This window comes from Benincasa hispida, chromosome 2, assembly GCF_027475165.1.
Source record: "Benincasa hispida cultivar pf3 chromosome 2, pf3_genome.v1.1, whole genome shotgun sequence".
Classification (NCBI taxonomy): Eukaryota; Viridiplantae; Streptophyta; class Magnoliopsida; order Cucurbitales; family Cucurbitaceae; genus Benincasa; species Benincasa hispida.
In genome coordinates this window covers 64270946-64296197 of record NC_143479.1, presented here as the reverse complement: position 1 = coordinate 64296197, position 25252 = coordinate 64270946, and the positions used below count along the sequence as shown (strand labels likewise).

Below are 25252 nucleotides of genomic sequence, written 5' to 3'. Positions count from 1 at the left end.
ACTACTTGATCCGAGAACTAAATGAATCTATTACCGTTTCATATACCTATTGCATTTTCCCTTTCATGCATTTATATCTTCTACATCAAACCCTCCTCCCCCCCAATTTATCACTCTAGTTAGAAAATTAACTTAACGAAACCAATCGCGCTTCTTTGTGGACTAACTCGGACTTACAACTTTTACTACGTCTTTGTAGTAATAGAAGTAGTTTGGTATTATAAATTTTCTTTTTTTTCGGTTTGGAGTCAAATTTGAAGAAAATCAGACGTGAGGATTTCCATGAGCAGCGGAAGGATCGTTCCAAATTCCATTCGAAATTGAACATACACAGTCACAATCTTAAAACGAAAATTCACAGGTCATGCAACAACTGAAAATTACCACATGCAAAATAGATAATCAAGGGATAGAGAATGCATACCTTTAAAGACTCATTCTTCAAACTCCCTCGATCAGTCTCCAATCGTCCAAGAACAACAACTCAGCCCTTGAAAGCAATGACTGGTACAACAACACGATCACAACGAACACAAAGAACACAAACCCAATGAACGACCTCTAGAACCTCGAACTCAATTAAGTTGAATGAGGACACCACCACAATGGTTACCTTGGTATTATCGGTGTGAGAATCCAAGAGTTGTGGGCTCTGTATGAACTTGGTTAGAGGAAGTGACTGGAGGGACAACAATCGTGTAGACGATTGAGCAAGTGTGAGATAAGAAGTATCTATCGTATAGACGAAATGCTCAATTGTGTAGAAGATGGAAACCTATCATATAGACAATGTCACGTGATCGTTTAGTTACGACCAGCCGAGTGAACTATCGTATAGTTAAACTCCATGATCGTTTAGTCTCTCTACTAGCTATCGTTTAGTAAAACACTTTCACTTGATAGCCTGTCCGTGAGTTAGTTTCCGAAAGTGACAACTCTTTCAAATTTAGGAAACCATTTTTCCTTTTTATCTCACAGTTACCATAAAACCACCAATAACCTCCCACTCAATTGATTATTAGAGAAAAAGAGATAATTATCAAATAATTAATATTATTATAAATAAATATGATAACCAACTAACCATATTATATTTATAACCTATAGTTTTAATATTTCATCTCATGAAACATACAAACCATAGTTCTTTTTCTATTTTATGGTACTTAATGTAAATCATATTTACATTAATCCTCCACTTGAGGTATCTCATACATCACACCAATTATATCATATATATTTGAATTTCATCTTCTTAATTTGAACATTTCAAATCAACCCCAAAAATTGATTCTCAACTTGAATTCATTGAGTTACCAAGGGGACCTTATGGACCTATGACTTGAAGCTCCAACGGTACGTGAATAACTGACTAAACTCTTTAGTCACAGGATCCACAATCCGTTAACTTTCGGGCACTCCACTAAAGATTGATAGCTGTACTCTTCTTACTACAGATATATTTTGTGTCCATATCAACTAATCAACAGTGTGATAACCCTTCACAGATCGCCCGTAAGTATAGCTGGGCCAATTTACTGTTATGCCCCTGTAGTTACATCTAACTTCTTAAGTACCACTGATCCCTCTAATGAACATAAGTCATAGTCCTACTATGACTGAGTTCTCTCTTCTAAAGAGAGGTCATGGCCACTATGTTCAAAATCCGGAATCAGCCTTTAAGGGAACAATCTATCTACTTACCCTTGCTTCGGGGAAGGAGTGAATTCCATCTTGTGTAATTGAGTTCCCAACTCCTTAATCAGACAAATCTCCAAAGAGGTAGGCTTGTTGAGTTGGCTATCTGGCCACTCTCACCCATACTAATCAAAGGATCGCCCTCAAAGGTAAGAGTTCCTAAAACACTCAAGATTAAGGTCATGTCACTATGGTCGTTTAGGTGAAATGTAAGTCTCAAGTATCAACGGCGTTATGTAAAGAGACTATTCATCTCGTGGTTCGATCTTATACAAACTCTTTGTATAGGACACCTCCGCTCGCATGTCTCCACATGAATGGTCAGGATCAACCATCTGTAGAAGTTCACAACACTTGTAAACCCCTACAAAGCGGCCCGTATCCGTAGTGTCACCAGGATAAGGTATCCTTCCTTTAATCCTTATACTACAGACCTTTTTAGGTTATCACTTAAGGCATGATCCATTTGTATATCGCATACATGCTTAAGTTTACATACAATAAACATGGAGCTTTGTTTATTGGATATGAGTAAATGCAAAATAAAATAACTCTTATTTTATTCATCATAATGTATATAGTGTTTACAAACTACAAGACTCCGAGAGAATTAGGAAACCAATCCCAACAGAATTAACGATATCGATCCCCGATCTGAATAATGAATGCATAAGAAGACTGAACCAACATGAACATGCGACAAAATCAAACCCATGCGTTGAAATGAAGTATGTAGCAAAAGATGACATACATATGGGTGGTGATATGTCTAATTAAATCTCAAGTTGGAAGCTAATTTGAAAGGGATGTGAGAGAGTCAATGAACCGGTGACGCGAAGAAAAGTGGTGGAACAGGGTATGGAATTAAATGCAAAGTATATCAGATAATCATTAAATAGAGCTCTGAGGAGCTATCAAATGAAACTTTAAATAGCTCAAATCTTGCACACTTTCAGTTTTTTCTCTTCTGCTTCTTGTCTCTGACTACTTCTTCCTCCTCCTTTGCCCAAGCTTTCTTCATCCTTTGATTCTAGAGGAGAAATTTTTTAGTTTCAAAAAAGGAGAAAGGCAAGGGAGAGAATCATCCTTTATTTTCCAGTACAAGTGTAGTAGCTAATCACAATAGCCAAAGGAAGCAAGAAACTGTGACTGATGGCTTGACACTTACACTTTTCTAATCACGTTTCTCTCATCCATTTTATGTTCTATTTCGAATTTATATTAAAACATTGAAAACTTGTTTGTACTTCATTCTTAATATAAATCATGATCTTTACCATCTCTCATTTATCCAATTGCTTACTTTTCTCCTCAATGAGTAGTTAATTTCTTTATGGGCTGGGAAGATTAAATTGACATTCAAACAAGTTTTGTATAAGTAGAAATTCATCTTGTTTAATGTGTGCATTACTTGATTGCTTGAACCCATCTAATCGATTAGTTTAAGTAGAAATAGCTAACTACTTGAGAGTGTAAGTGGCTCTGGAAATCATTAAACAGGAAAAGTAGTGGCTTTTGAAATAAAGACATTCTTGTGTTTATTTAACTTAAGCGCATCTTAGAGAAAAGACTAATGTGGCTTAAATACTGAGAATTGGTTACTTTACTTTGTTAAAGTTAAAGACATGAACGGATCCTTATGTATAAACTCATGTGAATGTTGACGAATCTTCTCAACACTACTTTACCAATTGATTGCTAGTCATTTAAGTAAAGCTTATTATACTTGTGCATCACTTCATTCATTAATGCATACCCACCTTTCACCCTCAATGCATCTCTCATTTTGACTCTCCTCGCATTAGCCTTTAGATAAGTCTTTTACTTTATTAGTTAAACATTTAACCAAATATTGATGTTTTTTTTATTGTGAAAATCATTGGGACCAACGTTAATTAATTGTCATAAAAGTCCCCATGTCTGAACTTGGTACTCACGAGGATAATCTGATCAAGTTTATACTTGGGCTTGGTTAGGAAAAAATTATGTTTGATTAAAGATAACCTGTGCAAACAATAGCAAATAAAATAATTGCTCTCTTAACGTAGACATTCTCGTATCATTTAATTCATAACAACAAGCATTAAGACATTCAAGAAATTAATATATCAACTAAGGTGTCTGAAACATCACACTTTAAGGGTCATATACTTGCATTCTTTTATCTAGGGGTACTAGCTTTCACACATTCACCTTAGGGACTCGTACATAGAATTTTTATGGGCGTCATAATTGATCACAATAAATGTAGTTCTTTTTTACCCATATCCATGCATACATATTACAAATTTATTCTTTTCCTCAAATCTCTTTCATTTGACTTTTTTTTTTTTTTTGCTCATTCAGTCCTTTTTCCATAAATATTTTTTTTTACCAGGAAAATAAAACTCTTTTTCTTTCCCTTAGTATAACATTACCAACAATCATGAAAGACAATTCTCTAACTGGTGGTCCTTTATAAGTGACAATCAAATTTGATTATCTCTATTGTTGTAATTTGATATTAAGATATTAACTTCTGAGGCTCGACGTAGATGATATTGCACTGAACTGGGTTACTGTTTGTTATTGTTTAATATTAAGTTATCCTGTATGTCAATTATCTTGTTACAAACTGTTGGGGTTGATGTCCTAAATTTTTTAGGGTCATGTAGTTTGTAATTGTATTATACAAACATTTTATTTATTTAATAAAATATAAGATATTTTATTTGGTATTTAGTAACATTAAACACACAAACCAATAAACTAACATCTAAAGAAATCTTCTGTAGCTTAAACATATATGTAGAGACATACAAGTGAATCATGTTTAAGTGATAACCTAAATGGTTTGTAGTAGATGGATAAGGCTAGATACCTTATCTTGGTGTCACTACAAGTACAACCTACTTTGTAGATATTACAGTTGTTGTAAAGTGCTACAAATGATCTAATCTTGATCATTCATGTGGAGACATGTGAACGGGTGTATTTTATACAAAGGAGTTTATATAAGATCAGACCACGAAATGACTAGTCTCATTATATAACACCGTTCATAATAGAGACTTACATTTAACCAGGATGACCATAGGTGACGCGACCTGAATCCTGAGTGAGTTGTGAACTCCCTCTTATAAGGACGATCCTTTGATTTTTATGGGTGAAAATGGTCAGATTGTCGACTCAACAATCCTACCATTTTGGAGATTTATCGATTGGGGAGCTGAGAACACATCTACACAAGACGAAATTCACTCCTTCCCCGAGGTCGGGATAAAAAGATAAATTGCTCTCTAAAGGGCTGATTCTGGGGCTTGAACAACGTGGCGCCACACCCTCTCCTGGCCTGAGAGAAGTTTAGTCATAATTGGACTATGATTTATTGTTCATTAGAGGGATCAGTGGTACTTAAGGAGTTAGATATAACTACAGGGGCAAAACAGTAATTTTTGGCCTAGTTGAGCAATTTGTGAAGGTTCATCGTGCTATTATCTGGTTGTATCCAATAGACACAGAAATATGTCTGTAGTGCAAAGAGTGCAGTTGTCGGTCTTTAGTGGAGTGCCCTACAGTTAATGAATGTTGAATAATTTAATTATTAAAGAGTTTAATTAATTATTCAAGTACCATTGGAGTTTCAATCTACATGTCCATGAGGTCCCCTCTGTAGCTCAACAAGGATTAGATGAGAATCAATTTTGGATTAATTTGAATTGTTCAAATTAATTGAGGGAATTAATTATATATGATATAATTAATTTTACTTAATTATATATGATATAATTACTAAAATGTATTTGATACATTGTTTGAGAGGAAATAAATATTTAAATTTGATTCAAATATTAATTATGTGAATTGGATTTATATTATTAAGTTAATATAAATAAGATTTATATTAAATATCATGCATTGTTATATTGTATATGATATAGTATTAAACTATAGATTATGTGTTATATTAGATATAACATATAGTTTAATATATATTATATGATAAGGTAGTTATCATATATATATATATATAAATATTTTAATTTATTTTTAAAATGGTTTTGGGAGGGAGTTGTAACTCCCTTCCCCCTATTTCTTTCTATTTAGTGCATGTGTGGATGTAGTGCTCAAGAGACTTAGACAATTCTAAAAAAAGATAGAAGTTTTTCTCTGAAAAAAAAAAAAAAAAAAAGGTTTTTCCTCCTCATCACTTTCTCTCTTCCAAAAACCTAAGAGCTCACAACTCCTTAGTTATTCTCCTCCCATTAGAGAATACAGGAGGCTCTTTTCGTGGTGATGACCATTTGGATCGAGTTTGTTCGTGACAGATCCAGAGAAAGGAAATACGTGAAGAAGAGTACTTCAAGGGTAAGTTTTCTCTCACCCTAATTCTCTCATTTTCTTTTTTGTTAGTATGCTGTAAAATTTATGATTATACATAATATTTTTATGTTGTTTTTGTAAAATTCATGTTCGGTAAAAATTGAGATTTGGGACCGATCCCCGCTTCCGCTCAAGGACCTTCAAAGGTTCTTTCACAAACATTGTACTTGACATTTGTAATATGTGCTAGATCCACATCCACTCTAATTTTTCAATTTTCAATTTTTCAATTTTTTTTTAATTTTTTGAGGCAAGAATATCCATAACAAAACCCATCTTTGTTATAAAGAGTGTGAGGTCCCTTAGTTTTTTTTTAATATGGAATCCTCAACATGATCCACACTCCCTCTCAATACCACTCAACCCTTCAACCAGAGTTCTAGGTTATTTGAGCACATTGATACTCCACCTCTTCAAAATCGACTTACAACCCTCAATTATCACTTTTCTCTAACTTTTTGCTCTTGAAACTTATTCTTTTACTTTTAGGGGCCGTTTGTTTTTTCGGAATGTAGATAATCAAAATCTTAGATGCTTAAAATTATAGATATTAATTATAGATATCCGACATCTTTATATTACCATGTTTGTTTTGTAGGAATATTTTTGCAGATATCTGAAAATATTTTGATAACCGTGTTTTTTTCGTAGGATTTCTACTCGAGAGTGTCTTAAATTTACATAATGTTCCAAGAATTCCTTTACGACTATTTCTTAATTTATAATTAATTTGAACTCATATAACATATTTATTTTTATCAATTTGAATTCCTTTTAAAACTAATACAATTTATATTATTTTTATAGGTTATTTTTTTTAAGAAAATAATATATCATAATTTAAGATTTTTTATAAAATAAATATTCATTTAAATTTAAATTTAAATTTATTGCTAAAAAATTATAAGAATTACAATATAACTAAAAATATATGATATATATGATTGAGAGTATTTATTTTAATTATATAATGCAAAAGAAGATTAATATATATATAATAAAATAAAAAGGAATGACAAAAATGGAAAATGGGGTTGTCTTCGATTCGGGAATTTGGAAAACCCATCTTTCATGAGGGCATCCAAAACTCTCTAAATGTCCTCCATCCGCATCTTTGGATGCTCTGGAATCTTCAGATGTCGAGGCATTTTACAATACCGCAAAACAAACTCAGTAATTCAGATACGCACTTCATGAAAATCTGGGATGCTCACGAAATAAATGACCCCTTTTTAAGTTTTTTTTCTCTTATCTTTAAAGTTATTCTCCCCAACAACCACTCCATGGGAATCTTTGTAACTTTATTTCTCCATCCAAGAATTATGTTATCTCTATTAAATTTCTTTCTCTAAGTTCTTTTGTCCTTCTCTAAATTTCTCATTTGTAACATTTTTTTTTTCTCTTTGAAAAATTTCTCTACCTGTTGAGTTTTTCTCTTAATTTTTTATTTTTCTCCCTATTTGTCTACCCTATAATATTTTCAATCCCCATTTTTTTTTTTTTTTTGTAATTCAATCATTCTAAAATTGCATGTAAAAACAAACACTAATTATTTAAATATACTTCTAATTAGATTAAATGACATATATCAGTATAGAACCAATTATATTAACCAGATTTATAACACTTTTACAAAAATAATTATAATTAAATAATTTAGCTCGAAACATTTATGGGAAAACTTAATATCAAACATGGTTCATAAACCATTGAAGACCACTTTTAATTGTAGAAAATCATTTTGAAAAATTTAGAAGCAAACATTTCAATGATCGTAAAAATCACTTTTATCGACTCACGTATTTGTTAATAAATTCAATTTTGTTAAAATCACGCCCAATAACATGCTCATACACAAATGAAAATAAAGTTAAAATAATAATAAATGCAAAATCAAATTTAAATTTTTTAAAAAAATTAGAAAATCATTACTAAATTTGCAAATACTCTTATGCTTTTTAATATCCATTATAATTTTTCTATTTTCTGACCCATATAAAATTACGACATTGTTCAGAGTTAACATTTTACATTAATGAAATTTAAAAAGAAAAATCTGTCCACTCATTGCAAGCTCAGAGAACAAACCCTTTCTTTTTGTAATTATCTTTTAAAAAATTTTGTAAAATTTATAAAACATAAATATTTCAAAAAAAAGAAATGGCATTGTAGTAAGTAAGAAAGAATAAAAGGGCACAATAGTAATTGAGAGAGCTCCAGCCTCTTTCCTCACGTGCTATCTCGTCCGCCACTAGGCACGCACGCGCGCACGAGAAAGCTCCGTGTCCTCTCCGTTCGATCTTTCGTATATATATTTAAATAATAAAAATAATAATAAAATAAAATTATATATGTATATTCTTCAACTTTTGTTATTATTATCGTGTTTTTTAAACTGCTTGTATGGATCACAATTTCCCATTTTATTATATTGGTTCGACTTAAAAGTCGAAAATATCTATCATATCGTGTCGATATATTTGTAAATTGAAAGATTTAACATCGATATTATATTTATTGATATCTCTAATATTTTTTTATGAATATATTTGTTAAACATAAAAAAATTTATTTATTTAATTCAATATCATTAAGAAATTCTAATAACAATATCCATAACATAGTTAAGCAGTTAAAAGAACTTAGTTATTAATCTAAATAAATTTTTATAAATTTCGTAACTAATAGAAATATCTGTCATTGTCGATATTTTATCAATATATTCGTCTATATATATTTATAAAATTGAAATATCAATATTAATATTCTAATTCTCGATCATACTTCTAAAATGTTACTAAAAAAATACTCTTGGTCTCTAAACTATCATGAAAGTAACAATTAATTCAGTCATTAAACTTCTGTTGGTGACAATTTCGTCTCTATACTTTCAATTTTATAACAATTTAATCCTTGGATGTTTGAAGAGATTTTTCATGATATAGATTAAATTGTTATAAATTTCAAAGTATATGAACCAAATTGTTACTTTTTAAAGTTAGGGGACTAAATTATTACAAATTTAAGAATAAGAAGACTAGATCAATATCAACTAAAGTTTAATGATTAAATTGTTACTTCTACGAAAGTTTAAGACTAAAAGTATTTTAACTAATTTATTTAACTAAATCGTAATAAAAAGGAAGGCTTTAACATAAATGACACAATATAACTAAAATGTAAAGTTTGAAAATTTACAATCCTAAGACAACAAAATTAGGGGCTGTTTGGGGCCTGAGTTGAGATAAGATGTTTGAAATTTATATGTTTGTGGAGTTTATATATCTGTGTCTAGAGTGTAGAATTATTTGGTCTGGGTTCATAGGTTTATGTTTGAGATACAGAGTTGAGTTCATATGTCTAGAGCATTTTGTGCAGTTTTTTAAACTCTAAATAATCTGTTTTTATGGTTACTATTTTCGTTTTAAAACTTTTCATTCAATAATTATACCCCTCTTTGTTGAAATAAAATATGAATTTCAATTTTTTATTTTTATTTTTAAAGTTTTTCTTTCTTTCTTTTTAATTTTTAAAATTGTATCCCCCTTATCATCTTAGTAGTCAATGGAATGTTACCACATTTTTTTCAAAAATTTCACTTTCAATTCCTCCAAATTTTGGAGGATTATCAGAGAATAAATCTTCATTTTTTTACTATTTTTTTTCTAGACAATGTTCTAGGAAAAAAATCTTCGTTTTATGATTTTTTTTTTTAATGTATGTTACATACTTGTCAACTACATACATGTTTTTCATCTAAGTATTCTCAACACTCATTTGATATGTGAATTAATTAAATAAAAATGCTTTTTAAAAATTTTTACGTATAAATATTGCATTTATTGTAGACAAAATAATATTGTTTATATAATAAACAACCTTACAACATACTTTAACAGTAATCTGTTTGATAATAGTTGGAAGTGGTTGTCAAAGTTGATTATCGAAGATGATTTCGTTGGAATTTGTAGTCGGTGATTGTCAAAATCTAAAGTTGGTCGCATGAAGGTGGTCTTAGAGTTGGTTGTCGAAATTTGTCGTTGGAGGTGGTTTTCGAAGCCTAGAGTTGGTCGCGCGAAGGTGGTTGTCGAAGTTGATCATTGAAGATGATTTTCTCCGGAGTTTGTAGCCGAATGTGGTTGTCGGAGCTCGAAGTTGGTCGCATGAAGATGGTATTAGAGTTCTTTGTTGAAGTTTATCGTTGGAGGTGGTTGTTGAAGCCCCGAGTTGGTCTTTGGAGTTGCTCACTCAAAGGTGGTCATTGATGTTTATCATTTATGGTGATTTTCATCAGAGTTTGTAGTTAGAGGTGGTTGTTGAAGGCTACGAAGGTGGTTTTCGGAGTTGGCCATCAGAGTTTGTTGTCGAAGATGGTTGTTGGATCCTATAGTTGGTCATCGGAGTTGGTTGCACGAAGGTGGTCGTCAGAGTTAGGTCACCGAAGTTGTATTTGGAGGTGGTTGCTAGAGCTCGAAATTGGTTGTCAGAGTTGGTCTCGTGAAGGTTGTTAAAGCCCGAAGTTGGTCATCGGAGTTGTCATCAGAGATGGTTGTCGGAGCCCAGAGTTGGTTGTTGGAGTTGTCATCAAAGATGGTTGTCGGAGCCTAGAATTGGTCGTCGGAGTTGTCATCGGAGGTGATTGTCGGAGCTCGGAGTTGGTCGATGAAATTGTCATTGGAGGTGGTTGTCGAAGCCTGGAGTTAGTTCTCGAAGTATGATAGCGATAGTCACCAACAGTTGCCAATATGTAGAGCTATTGAAAACATCGGAAGAAGGGAGAGTTGAGGCGAATTAGTAAAATATACCAACTCAACTCTACCAACATTTTAAGTTGATGGGCCCAAACATTGAGTTGGTATATTATACCAACTCAACACAACTCATGTTGGTGAATCAAACACCCTCTTAAACGTTGTTTTTATTAGCACGATCTTGATGCTAAAATTTGGACATGAGAAGATACACCTAATCTTCATGTGACAATAACAGTAAATTTGTAATTTTAGGAAGAACGTGACCTGCAAGATGAAAAAATCTCTACACCTATACAATGCTTGCCACATAGGCTCTAATGCTTAAGTTAAAAGGTGTAATTGTGTAACAAGTAGGAAGTTTGAGTATTAGAATGGACTTACTTTCTCTGGAGCTATTATGATATAAGGTATAGTTGACCTAAAACATTCCTTTTAGGATTTTGAAGTTACATTGGACATATCCCATGACTTATTAGGCTAGGGTGTGCGAGGGTCGTGTTCTATTTGGTATTTTGCTAGGGTTGCCGAGAGTAAACACCTCATTTTAGCTACATTTTGGGACTACGATGGTCCCTTGAGCAGGGGCATGCATGAGGCATGCTCGATTAGATAATGGGTGATGCTCACAAACACACTGGCTTGGGCGAAGGTCCAAGTTAGCCTCTTTTCCTTGGTCCATTTGTCCTAAGTTGTCACTTTTAGCCCAAATCATGCTATCAATTCAATTTTGTTGCTTTTGTTCTTGTTAGATGTCGATTATATCCTTTGGTAAAAAATCACCAATAACACACAAGATCAAGATCAAACTCAAACTCAAAATGGTGAAAAGTACATAAAAATGTCAACATTGTACTTTATTTTTGGAAAATATATATTTTAGTCCTTATGTTTAAGATCTAATTACTATTTGGTTTCAGGTTTTAAAATGCTACTCTTTGAGTTCTTGAGTTTTGAGTTTGGTTTCAATTTAGTCCATAAATTTAAAAAATATTACAATTTTACTTTTTAGATTTGAGTTTTATTTCAATTTGGTCCATAGATTTCAAAATTTACATTTTTAATCTCAAATTTTCATTGAATACTCACTTTTAAACTTTAATGTCAATATCTATTAACTAATTTTCACTATTTTTTTTTATCACTATTAGAATTAATTTTAAAAGTTTACTTTATAACTATTTAAAATTAATTAACGGACGTTAACACCAAAAACTGTAAATATTTATTGAAAACTTGAGGTTAAATTTGAAACTTAAAGACCAAATTGAAACAAAACTCAAATCTCAAGGGTAAAATAGTGACATTTTGAAATCGAGTAACTAAACTGAAATCACATAACGACAAATGTAACATTTTGAAATCTAGAGACAAAAGATATTTTTCTCCCATATTTAAAACAAGATGATAAGTAGTAAAATTTTCAAAATACACACTAAAAATTTACAAAATCGTCGATGATGGCTCAACTCAACAAACTTGAGAATTAACAAAATGAGTTTAACTCAATAGTAAATGACATGACTTTTTTATCTAAAAGTCCAGTATTCTAATTGTTGTACTGAAAAAAGAACTTAGCTAAAACATCTATTATTTGATTGGTTCAAAATTTCCATTTTCTTAAAAAGAAAATTGAAATCCTCTTAAGGAAAAACAAAAGAGATTTATTACGTCATAAAAAATTTATTACCTTGAGAAAAAGAATTAATTACACTTTAAAAATTTTGGATTGGGGCGGTCCCACAGAACAGGTTTTCTTTCGGCCTCTCAATTTGTCGTCTCTCTCGTCTGGGTTCTTTCTCCAAAGCGCACATTAGTATTTTCTGTACTTTTTCGCTAAAATGCGCTCCAGGACTTATCCTTCACACCTCCCCCTCTCTTATTGATCTTCAGAGTTGGAGCCTCATAGAAACGAAGTTACGCGGCAAATGGCTCTTCGTCCAATATGTTTGCGACTTTGAACCCCGATTTCTCTTCTGTTTCAAGATCTTGAAGAGACTCTGTTCGATTTCTGAAGTGGGTTTTTTCTTGAAGAGCTTCTTTTTGTTTCTTCTCTCTGCTTTGATGATGGCTGGAACTAATCAAATCAATCTCAACGAAGCTAGGGTACTGCTCTGATTTAATTCATTTTGTTTCTAATTTTGTTATTTCCCATTTGGGTCATCTCTCTTTTGCCCTCTGTCTCTTTCTATTATTAGCTGATCAATCGTTGACTCTGATTTTTCTTATTTTTTTTCCCTATTCCTTTTTTATGGGGGGTTTTTGTAAATTTTGGGTTTCTTTGTAGCTCTTTGTTTGTTGATTCGATGTGGGTTTTTGGAGTTGATCTGGAAGTATTTGGTGTTTGACACTGATTAGGGATTGGCCGACAGGTTTCTTGAGTGTTTATACGTTGGTCTAAGCTGAAATGGGTAGTGTTTTTTTAGCTTTTGTTTTGTTGGGTTTGAGTTTGCTTTATCTTCTATTGTTTCTCTGCTTGTGGTTGATTAATTTTGTTCTCTGTGCTTTCTAGCTGTTTTATGTATGATATCTTTTGAAAATACCCTTTAGAGAAATGGTATTTGGCTATTTGATTTGGGGATTATGTTTTGAATATGCTTGTTTGCTGGATAGATGGTGGTTCCACTAAATACCTGGGTTCTCATTTCCAACTTTAAGTTGGCTTACAATCTTCTTCGTCGACCTGATGGGACCTTCAATCGCCATTTGGCAGAGTTTCTCGACAGAAAAGTCCCGGCGAATGCCAACCCGGTTGATGGGACTTTCTCGTTCGATGTCATTATTGATCGGCCTACGAGTCTGCTTTGTAGAATTTATCGACCGGCCAACGGAGGGGAACCTCAAACTACTAACATTGTTGATCTTGAGAAGCCTGTGGATTCTGAGGTGGTTGTTCCTGTTATTGTTTTCTTTCATGGTGGAAGCTTTGCTCATTCATCTGCTAACAGTGCTATCTATGATACATTATGTCGCCGATTGGTTAGCATTTGTAAGGCTGTTGTTGTCTCTGTGAACTACCGGCGTGCGCCTGAGAATCGGTATCCATGTGCTTATGATGATGGATGGACTGCACTCAATTGGGTAAATTCAAGATCATGGCTCCAAAGTAAAGACTCTAAAACGTATATTTATTTGGCTGGCGATAGTTCGGGCGGAAACATCGTACACCATGTTGCATCAAGAGCAGTAAAGTCGGGAATTGAAGTGTTGGGTAATATACTTCTCAATCCAATGTTTGGAGGACAGGAAAGAACTAAATCTGAGGTTCGGTTAGATGGAAAGTATTTTGTGACCATCCGGGATAGGGACTGGTATTGGAGGGCCTTCCTCCCTGAAGGAGAAGATAGAGATCATCCAGCTTGTAATCCCTTCGGCCCGAGGGGCAATAGCCTCGAAGGAATCAAGTTCCCGAAAAGCCTTGTTGTGGTGGCTGGTTTAGATCTTGTCCAAGATTGGCAATTGGCTTATGCCAAAGGGCTGGAGAAGGATGGCCAAGAGGTGAAACTTTTGTATCTTGAGCAGGCAACAATTGGCTTCTACTTGCTACCGAATACCGAGCACTTCTATACCGTCATGGACGAGATAAGTGAATTTGTGAGTTCTGACTGTTAATAGAGTTGACACTATCTACAGGCAGCCGTATCTAACAGAACCGTAACATTCCTCCTCGCGATAAGAGGGGTCGTTTTATAAGATTGTGTAGTAATACGACTTACCATTTTGTTGATTATCATGTTATTTGTCTTCTTCCTTTGGGTCTGGTTCTTGTTGGTGTAAAAGATGGCTGAAACTTGGTCGACAGACTCAATAGTACGACGATTCAACACCTAGCTGGATCGGTTCGGGTTGCTATCTTCTAGATTTTGGATGTAACTGTTTGCTATGGCTCTTATGGCAACAAGAGCGACGTAGCTTTTAAGCGCAGCAGAGTTCCAGTTTAACATTACTTGCCCTGGCATCTCGCTGCAATGCGATGTAGAGGAAGATCCAAGTTTACGGGTAACTTTTTCAGTAGCTTGGTTTCATTCCTGCTAGTGACATATTATATATATAGCTAATTTCAAAACATGGTTGGGGAAACAGCCATGATATTGTGATTCTATATGTTAATACATATGTTCTAGAATATATGAAAAAGTTTGCTTATTTTAACTCTTGGTCATTGTAATTTGTTCATTTTGCACTAGAACCTTTTTCTTTTTTGGTTATTCTTATATGTTTTCGGTTCGATTCTTTTTCCTCGATAGCGTGGCGGAGTTGGCAACTAGAACTGTAGAAGAAGTTTTTGAAGTTTTTTGCTATAAGATTTTATGAAGAGACGATGAAATGATTGAGTTTATGTGTATTCTTGTCAATCATTTTTTTTTTTTTTGAATTGTATGGATTTTTTTTTGCCAAAAAAGCATAGAGATTCATCCCCAAATCTTTAGCTACTTAAGCTTTAGTAAAGAATTTTTAGCTCTTTAAATTGATGCAAAGTACTTTTATTACTAGTGCTTTGTGGATCTTCACTCCAAGTGTTGAAATACCCTCAAGCTCTGATAGACCACTGGTTATTTTATTATGATTTTTCCCCCAATATATTGATCATCACAATTTTAAATATTTTATTTTAATCCTTTATACATTTTTTTTTAGGTTGAAAATTACCGAACCAAAATTTCATTAGTCTCTGACTTGTTTGATCCGTAACACTTAGTCTCTTAACTTTAATAAATAAGAATTTAGTTTCTTAAAAGTTTTTCATAATCTATTTAAAAAAATCTGGGAAAATATAGAAACTGGGAAATAGCTTACTTTTTATTATTATTTTTCTTAAAATTTATGAATAAGTTCTAGGAATAAAATGATAGTAAAAGGTGGTCTTTCTAATTTGATAACTAATACAAGTTTACTAAGTTTTACTTTCGCCACAAAGTCTTGTTAAATTTGTTAAACATTAAATGACACGTGTAGGGATGTCGGCAACTTTGCATTTATTACTTCTTGTAACGATTTTTTAAAAATGCAACTAAATGTAAGGATTTAATTCCTAGCTAAATAAATATAGCAAGTTCTTTTTATTTTTATTTTTTTTAAACTAAAGTCTTAATTATTAGTATTAGTCCCTCACTGAACTTCTTTTAACTTTTTTTTTTTTTAAAAAAAAAAATGGTTTCAAGAAAATTTTAACTATACAACATTTGAATGGACACTATCGATTTCACCCGGTCTTTTGTAGGTCCAATCTAACCCGTCACACATTCACATATACCTATTTGAGATCAAAATAAAAAGAAATTGAAGAATATAAATGATTTTTTTTTTTTTAGAAGTTGGTTAGACTATAAGTTGACAACCACTAAAGTGTAAGGATTGAAACTGTAATTTTCTTATTTTAATATAGACAGCTATTTCTGACCAAGTAAACAATGTTACCTTTTAAAAGGAAATGAAGTGGGTAGGAAGAGGAAAAAAGCCATGTTTGTTGGGACAAATCTAGAGACAAGTGTAACAAAGAGAAGGGGCCTCCATTTGCAAATTAGTAATTCCAATATAACAAACAAAGTCCTTGCCTTCCACATCATTGGATTAAGAATGAGTTGGTTCAATGGTCCATTCATGAATGCCTTGTATGGAGATGGGGAAGAGAGAAAATACAAAGATTTGGCTTGTCTTTAAAGGGAAAAATGGCTCATTTCTCATACAAATGGTTGTTGGGTTTTTGGACTTATTCATGTGTCAAAGGGGACCATCTTTTTTTCTTTAAAAAAAATTTATTCACACACACAAGGATATGCATGCAAATGCCATCTTTAAGAAGAAAAAGATTCTTCTTTCAAATCTCTTTTGTTCATTTCATATACACCAAGTCCATGAATCATGCTTCTTTATAGGTGTATGTATCTCCATTGAATGTAAGATCTCAAAATTTTGAAACCTTCCATAGACAAGAAGTAGACAATGGTGTTGGAGAGGTGGACTCTTTTGACCTTCTCATTTAAGTGCAAACAATATATCCACTAGAAAAAAAAAATGATGTTGGAGTACATGTGTCGAATTCTAAATAAATCATCTTGTAATGTTAATCAATCAAGGTTGAGGTGACAACGACAAAAATGGTAAAAAAGAAATTGCAATTGTAGTTGTCTGCAATTTTTTTCTAAAAAAATAAATAAAGATATGTTTCAAATCTACTAAAACATTTATATGTTAGTTCGTGTCTAAAATTGAATAAGAGTGTTTAGTATGGTAAAAAGAGCATACCATATAGACGTAAAGTTAAACTAACCATGGTTAACTAGGTTATGGCTACGAGGGTGATGACACAATTTTTTCATTCCCTATTGAATGTGGCGTCTTTGGTTTTTGGCTTTTTCCTTGCCTAGTGTACATTGGATCACCAATGGGCTAATCTAAGTGGTCCACTAGATTCCATCATTGCCTATGATCACTTATTGGGTTGGAACCCACTTTGTTGCTCTTCCCACTTTTCCTATCTAATGTTTGCAAAAATTTTCTAGTACTACGTGCCAAAAAAAAAGCTATTTCTCTAAACAGTTGTTTGGGTGTAGAGTTAGTTGTAATATATATATATATATATATATATATATATATATTTATATAGAATAGATGATATTATTATACAACAACAAGGAGGATCCCACATCCTGGGATCAAGGCATCAACGAAAAAAAGCACAAGCAAAGACAAAGCAACAAAAGCAAACAAAGCCAGGAAGATAAAACCTGAACATAACCAAACATAAACGTAACATGCTAAAAAAAAAAAACCCAAACAACAGGGATAAAGCCATAGAAGAGAGACCAAAACCTCACAACTAGGGACAACAGCAAAATAGAGAGCAACAACAAGTTCAAAAAGAAGAAAAGCAACCGTAACATGTTAAATAAGACCAAGAAGATCTACCCGCTAGGAAGCAGCACGAGCACGAACCCTAGAGACCATAAGGTGAAACAAGGCAGACACCGACCTCGGACGATTTCCATGCAGTCGCCGATTTCGTTCCTGCTAGATGTAGTATATGGAAGCACACCATAATACACGGAACAACTTACTACGCACCCCTTTACCCGACCCCACTCAGCTCAACCAACTCAACTCAACATCCCAACCAGCCACCACATGCGACGAACCCAACTGTCGCAACACACCAGACCACACCTCTCTCCCATATCCACACTCGAAAAAAAGATGATCTCGAGACTCTAAACCTCTCACACAGAGAACACACCCCCCCTCTGACAACACGCCCCAGCTCCTTAACCAATCCCTCGTACCTAACCTGTCCCTCACAACTAACCAAGCACAAAAGGAGTGGTGCAAAATACCACCCCCCCACCCACAAAATACTAGCCCAAGACACCCTAGGACGACGAGGACGTAAACTCTCCCAAGAACTACCGATAGAGAACTGACCACTAGCACTCGGATCCCAGACCCAATAATCCTCTCCCCTCACCCTAGGCCCCACTGCCTGAATAAAACCCCAGATCTCAAGCAACCTTCAAGACACTATAGGCCACCTCCAACCTCCCTCACTATCTAAGAACTCCAATAACCAGGCCTCTAAATCACTTCCCGTATCATAAACCACAGTAGACCCATATGAATCCAAAATTGCACCCCCTGGCAACCAAGGATCCCACCAAACAAAACAATACCATCCATCATCGACCATCAAACGAACCAGATGCTTGAATTTATCTCTACAGTGCAAGATAGCCCTCAAGCACCAAGACCTCCCAACCTCACTCTGAACAATCCACAAAGGCCGCCCCTGCAAAACATATGCCTCCACCCATGCCACCCATAATGAACCCAATTTAATTAAGAGAAGCCAGAGCAACTTTATAATAGCTGCCTGATTCCATGAAGCCATATGTTTCACACCCAAACCCCCTCTCCCAACGGCAAGCACACCTCATCCCATGCCACTCGTGCACTACCACGACTCACCGCACTTCCCTTCCATAAATAACTACATAACAAACGATCAACCTCATGAGTTACACACACAGGTAACACGAAGATGCTACACCAAAATATCTAAAAGGACTGTAAAACAGACCTAACCAGCTGCAGCCTCCCAACAAAAGAGAGAGACCGCGCCGTCCATCTTCTAATACGAGCTGTAATCCTCTGTATTAAAGACGCACAATCCATAACCCAAAGCCGACTAGCTAATAATGGTAACCTTAGATACCTAACAGGCAGCAAACCAAGAGAGAACCCCATAATGGCAGCCAACTCCTCCGCCTCACCAGCTTCCACCCCTGGAACAAACATGGAGCTCTTCCCAACATTTGCAACTAACCCAGATAGCCCTGCAAAATCTGTCAGGACCTACCACACAAACTCCAAAGATTCTCTCTCTATTGCATATAAAATCATCAGATCATCTGGAAAAATCAAATGAGTCAGGCCAACACGCTCACACCGATCATGGAACCTAAACCACACCGGAGGTTTATCCAACAACCTAGATAAGACCTCCATCACCATCAAAAACAAAAAGAGAGACAACGGATCCCCCTGCCTCAACTCCTTCCTACCAAGAAAAAACCCCTCCAGGGATCCATTAATCATCACAGAGAACGTAGGTGATGTAACACAAGCCCTTACCCAACTAACAAATTGAAGGGGCATACCTATAGCCAGCAACACACCAAATAAAAAGTCCCAGTTGACTGAATCGTATGCCTTTTGAAGGTCTACCTTCAACACATAACGCGGGTTCCCTCTGCCTACCTTGTAGCCTCCCACAAGCTCTTGACACAATAAAATGTTATTGAATATAGACCTACCAAGAACAAACGCAGACTGGTTACCATTGATGAAAGAAGGAAACCACAACCTCAATCTTTTAGCTAAGATTCTCAAAATACACTTGTACATAACATTGCAACAAGAGATAGGACGAAACTCCTCCATACATTCAACTCCCCGTCTTTTTGAGATAAGAGTAATAGCAGTAGAGTTCACTCTACCAGGCAGGTAGCAGGCACAACATTACAGAAATCATCCCCAACCACACTCCAAGCAGCACGGTAAAAATCCACCGAAAACCCATCGGGCCCAGGAGTCTTCCCAGACTTCATCGAGAATAAGGCCTTCTGAATCTCATCTCGACTCATTGGACGACCAAGTGCCTCCACCCCCTCCTCGGACCAGCTGAACTGCACAATATCCCTAATCTAGCCAGTAAGATCCCTATACCCCACCGGCTGCGATCCTAAACTACCTCGAAAGAACTCAACCGCCACCCCTGCCACTCTATCATGCACCGTCTGGCGAGTCCCTCCCAGCATCCACAACCGCAAATAAACCATTGAAACTACGACGAGAACGAACAGAACGATGGAAGAAAACCGAGTTCATATCACCTAACTCCAGCCACCTCACTTTGGCCTTCTGTCGTAGCGACACCTCCTTCAATCTAGCCACTAACCAGAACACCTTAGTGGCCCGAAGATCCCTCAGGCTCCTCCACACATACTGACTCTGAGTGAGGATCCCTCTCCACCTCAGCCTGAGCAGCCTCCATAATCTTCCTCGCCATCTGCACCTCCTCAGATAACATGAAGATACGCCTACCAAATGATGCACGTAACACCCTCTTCACTACCTTCAAAGTTCACACAAAGCTGACCATGGGAGAGATATCCTCATACCTTCTCCACACTGACCTGATAGTATCAATAAAACCATCAGCTTCCGCCCAATGAAAAAAATAGCGAAATGAAGGAGACGGCCTACTCCTCGTCTCCCCTGTAGAAACTAGAAGAGGACTATGATCAGAAATCCCCCACTGACCAACCCTAACCTCCGAATATGGAAAAGCAACCTTCCACGCCTCATTAGACAAGTAACGATCCAATCGACACAAGATACCATCCCCTGAATTTTACTAGTCCAAGTAAACCAATTACTTGTCACACTCAACTCAACTAGATCTGCCTCCAACAACGTTCCATCAAATTCCTCCATCTTTCTCAAGCTGGAGCAACCTCCAAAATCCTCCGAACTACTATGAATAGCATTAAAATCCCCCATAACAACCCTAGGTAGCTGCCACGAGGCACACACATTAATCAACTGAGACCACAAGTTCCTCCTCTCGCCCACGTGATTAGAGGCATACACAACACCAATATGCACCTTAGCACTAGAAACAATATCCACCAAGGTTCCAGAGATGAATTGATCCCCACTGACATCTATAAAAAAATTATAGACACTCTTCCACCACATCACCTAGATCCTCCAAACTACCCTTCCACTATAGCTACAGACACACCTTCAAGCATCACTAAACCTACTCACTACTATATCAAAGTTTTCGCGACAAACCCTCATCTCAAGCAAACAGCAAAAGGTAACAGAGGAGGAAACCGGGAAATCTGCCACCACTCTATACTTTACTGGGTCATTCAAATCCCTAACATTCCAGGAGCACCAAATCATGAGTCTTGCAAGAAATCATACCTACCACCTCCCACTGGGCTTTTGCCCAAACTTCCGAACATCCCCTCCATAATTAACAACAGATCAGGATCTGATTGCACTAAAGTCAGTGCCAGCGAGTCACCCCCCTCATCACACAAAGTTTCAAACTGATTATGTTCATCAACGTGCTTTACAAAACCCGTAATTCCCGGGGACCCATAAACTACTCTACTCCTCAAGGGCGCAGAACTCGGTGATCTACTGCTTCCCTTGTGACCTACACCTCCTTTATCATGTCGATGACGACTAACCATAGTAAACTCGTCATCACTCTCCGCACCTCTATTCCCAACCACTGGGTGAACTTCTCTTCCACTAATACTCAAAGCCTTCTCCTTCTTCACACTCACACGTCCCCCATTCTCCCCTAGACACCCCTCATTGACCGCCACAATACATAACTCTTGACTCTTTGCCACACCTTGTTTCTCACACACTGCCCCTAGATGCCTAAATGAACCACAACATGCACACCTACGGGGTTTCCACTCATACACTACTGGAATAATAAATTCTTGACCCTGCATTTTGACAGTGACTATAGAGGGAAATAATAAATCACCATCCATCTGAACACAAACCCTTGCATATGATAACCGCCGCAACTCTCTTGTTGCAACATCCAAAGAGATCGGTTTACCCACGACACTAGCTAATACTGCTAAACCTCTATCCGTCCACAACTCTAGGGGGACATGCTCTAGTTTAATCTAGATAGGATCCGAATAAAAAACAAAAGATTCAGGAACAATACCTGGAGATCACTGTCGTAATAAGATGGGTTTGCCACCCAAGTGCCACAGACCATTCTCCAGCACCTAATCCCGTGACTCGGCCTTTTGAAATTTAAAGATAATCAACCCATTTTCTAACAAAGTAATAGTCGACATCTCTCGACGTCCCCAAATTCTCTGAATAAGGCGAATCCACAAACTGACAACAAAGATTTTTCCCACAGACACATTCCGGCATCAATAATCTCCTCACAAGGTTCAACAATAACGTTGTTTGTTGTGTTATAATAGTTTTTGGAGTTAAATAGTCTGTATTTAGAATGTAGATTATCTTAGTTTAGATACATAGTCTGTGTTTGAGATATAGATTATTTTAGTCTTAGTTCAAAAAATCTGTCTAGGGCATAAATCATTTTAGTACGAGCTTTTTTTTTTTTTTAAAGAAGTATTATAAGACAAAGAAAGTACACAATATTAGATACGGTTAGATTTCTATATAGATTTGTATAAATTTTATTATTTGTTATATCTTCTCATTAAATCAAGGAGATTTCATTGTAAATACCCCATTATAAAAGGGTAACTATGCTTCACAAATTAAGTTGAAAAAGAGAGATTGAAAACTCAATTAGTTATCTTATGTTGGTATCAGAGTTATTCGACCAACGCCATCTTCTTCCTTTGCAATGGCCTCTCCATCTTCCCAACCCAATCCTGTTGTTTCATCTCCCCAAATTTCTAGACTTCTTTCCAACATATGCAACCTTGTTCCTGTCCCACTTGATTCCACCAATTATGTCTAGTGGAAGTATCAAATATGTGCCATCTTCCGTGCCCATACCCTGTTTGGTCACCTGGAAAATTCTGCAACAATCCCAAATCAGTTTCTTCCCTCCTTTCAGTAACCCAACCCTTTTCCTCAACAAACACAAAAAATACATCAATTGCTGCTCAAGAAACAACACCTAAAATTAATCTCAAAGTTCCTACTATGGGAATATAGAGATTAGGATTTGATTACATTAATCAACGCTACTTTATCTCTTTCATTCTTTTCCCACATCACTTCTACAACCACAACTCGTGACATCTGGCCTAGTCTCAAAATTAGGTACTCTTCTGAATCTCATTCAACTGTTCTTGAAATCAGATATTCCTTGTACTTAGTCAAAAAAGAACCTTCTGCAAACGTGGAACAGTATTTTCGCAAGGTGAAAACTCTGGTGGATCGTCTTACTGTCATTGGTGTCACAATCAACGACGAGGAATCCTTGTTGCACATCCTCATGAAGAAACTCTTAACAAAGAGCATCCATGAGCGCGTTCAGATCTTTCTGATTTCACCGTGACCGAAATACAACATATACATTATAACATACAGTTATGTAAACAAATAGTAATTAACGACATGCTTTGAATACTAAAGAATAAGGGAAAGAGTTCTCATACCAGTTAAAGACCTTCTTCAAGCTTTAGAACTCAGATGTAGTGGAATAACCTCCACCCATACTTTGTCGCCTAGTAAACGTGTCGTCTGCAGTAGCACGATCAACCACGAACAAGTGAATGGCAGTGGGGACGACACCACCAAAGTAGAGCCCTTGGTGTTCTCGGAGTGAGAACCCAAAGTGTGGTCTTTGGTGAGTTTGGTAGAGGTAAGAGGAAGAACTAATCGTGTAGATGATAAGCAAGTGGGAGAGAAAAGGAACTACACGATTGTGTAGGTTTTATTAAGCGATCGTTTAGTAAAAGGTGGATGATCGTTTAGAAAACACGACACACTATACGATCGTTTAGGAAAGCTAAGCGATCGTTTAGGAACTAGCATGTGATTGTTTAGGCATGAGGTGTGCGATCGTTTAGGCATTGAGGGACTATCGTATAGGCTCTCGACTTATGCGATCGTTTACGTTTCCACACTGATGCCATTTTTTTTGAACTTTTGTAAAATGAAACCAATTTTCATTTTATCTTTCGGTTACCATAACCGAAGTGGCTGCTCCCACTAATGCACGTCCGAGAGAAATTTTAGGCCAATTATCATATAATTAACCAATTCAATGATAATAAATATAATCATATTATATTCTTACCATATAGTTTGATATCACATATCTACTAGTAATTTCTCCCCTCCTTGATATAAATCATATTTATATCTAATTTTCTCCAAAATAATGTATCTCATACATTTAGTTAATTATATCATATATAATTAACCAATTCAATTATATCATATATAATCGAACTTCCTCTTTTCAATTTGAACATTTCAAATTAATCCAAATATTGATTCTCGACTTTATCCAAGCTACTCAGGGGACCTAGTGGACCTGTGGCTCGAAGCTTCAACGGTACGTGAATAGCTGACTAAACTCTTTAGCCACGAGATCCACCATCCATTAATTGTCAGGCATTCCACTAAAGACCAATAGCTGAACTATTCTTACAAAAAATATATTTCTGTGTCCATCGGATATAACCAATCATGAGTACGATGGCCCTTCACAGATGCTTGTAAATACAACTAGGCCAATTTACCGTTTTGTCCCTGTAGTTACATATCATTCCTTAAGTATCACTAATTCCTCTAATGAATAATACAATATAGTACAACTATGTGTGAACACCTCTTGGGCCAAGAGAAGGCGTGTGGCGCCACATCGTTCAAGCCCCGAAATCAGCTCTTAAGGGAGCTATCTATCTACTTACCCCTGCTTCGGGGAAGGAGTGAATTCCATCTTGTGTAGTTGAGTTCCGAGCTTCCAAATTAGAAGAATCCCCAAAATGGTAGGTTTGAATTGGCGACCTGGCCACTCGCACCCATACAAATCAAAGAACCCCCCTCAATGGTAGGAGTTCCCAACTCACTCAGGATTGAGGTTATGTTACTTATGGTCATCCTAGTGAAGTGAAGTCTCTATCATGAACGGTGTTATATAACGAGACGTTAACACCTAGTGGTCAGGTCTTATACAAACTATTTATATAGGACACCCCCATTCGCATGTCCCAACACGAATGATCGGGATTAGACCATCGATGACAAGTCACAACACTTGTAACCATTCTACAAAGCGGGCCGCATCCGTATCGTTACCAGGATAAGGTTTCCCTCCTATTTCCATATACTACAGACCATTTTTGTTATCACTCAAGACATGATCCACTTGTATTTCACCACATACATGCTTAAGT

At 35.7% G+C, this 25252-nt stretch overlaps 2 protein-coding genes across 2 annotated transcripts; one reads left to right on the top strand and one right to left on the bottom strand.

The window, feature by feature from the left end:
• Nucleotides 1-12547: 12547 nt before the first annotated feature.
• Nucleotides 12548-14963, top strand: GID1C (alpha/beta-Hydrolases superfamily protein). The gene is made up of 2 exons (XM_039024102.2): nt 12548-12917; nt 13425-14963. The coding sequence occupies exons 1-2, from the start codon at nt 12876-12878 to the stop codon at nt 14421-14423; spliced, it is 1041 nt and encodes a 346-aa protein (XP_038880030.2). The 5' UTR covers nt 12548-12875; the 3' UTR covers nt 14424-14963.
• A 2469-nt stretch (nt 14964-17432) lies between these two features.
• On the bottom strand, nt 17433-23336 carry LOC150038076 (uncharacterized). Its single transcript, XM_090311133.1, has 13 exons — nt 23234-23336; nt 22896-23001; nt 22075-22156; nt 21300-22030; nt 21165-21252; nt 20706-20882; nt 20311-20439; nt 19828-19990; nt 19275-19462; nt 18883-19157; nt 18735-18792; nt 18345-18591; nt 17433-17539 (listed from the first exon to the last, which is right to left on the bottom strand). The coding sequence occupies exons 1-13, from the start codon at nt 23334-23336 to the stop codon at nt 17433-17435; spliced, it is 2454 nt and encodes an 817-aa protein (XP_090167259.1).
• Nucleotides 23337-25252: the final 1916 nt, after the last annotated feature.

Excerpts from the sequence above, each read along its gene's own strand:
- LOC150038076 (XM_090311133.1), bottom strand. The coding sequence starts at position 23,336 with ATGTGCAACAAGGATTCCTCGTCGTTGATTGTGACACCAATGACAGTA. Across the intron at positions 22,031-22,074 it reads ATTACGACAGTGATCTCCAG|ATTAAACTAGAGCATGTCCC; the intron begins GTATTGTTCCTG and ends GATCCTATCTAG. Across the intron at positions 19,158-19,274 it reads GGTTGTTGGATAAACCTCCG|GTCCTGACAGATTTTGCAGG; the intron begins GTGTGGTTTAGG and ends TTTGTGTGGTAG.
- GID1C (XM_039024102.2), top strand. The coding sequence starts at position 12,876 with ATGATGGCTGGAACTAATCAAATCAATCTCAACGAAGCTAGG. Across the intron at positions 12,918-13,424 it reads TCAATCTCAACGAAGCTAGG|ATGGTGGTTCCACTAAATAC; the intron begins GTACTGCTCTGA and ends TTTGCTGGATAG.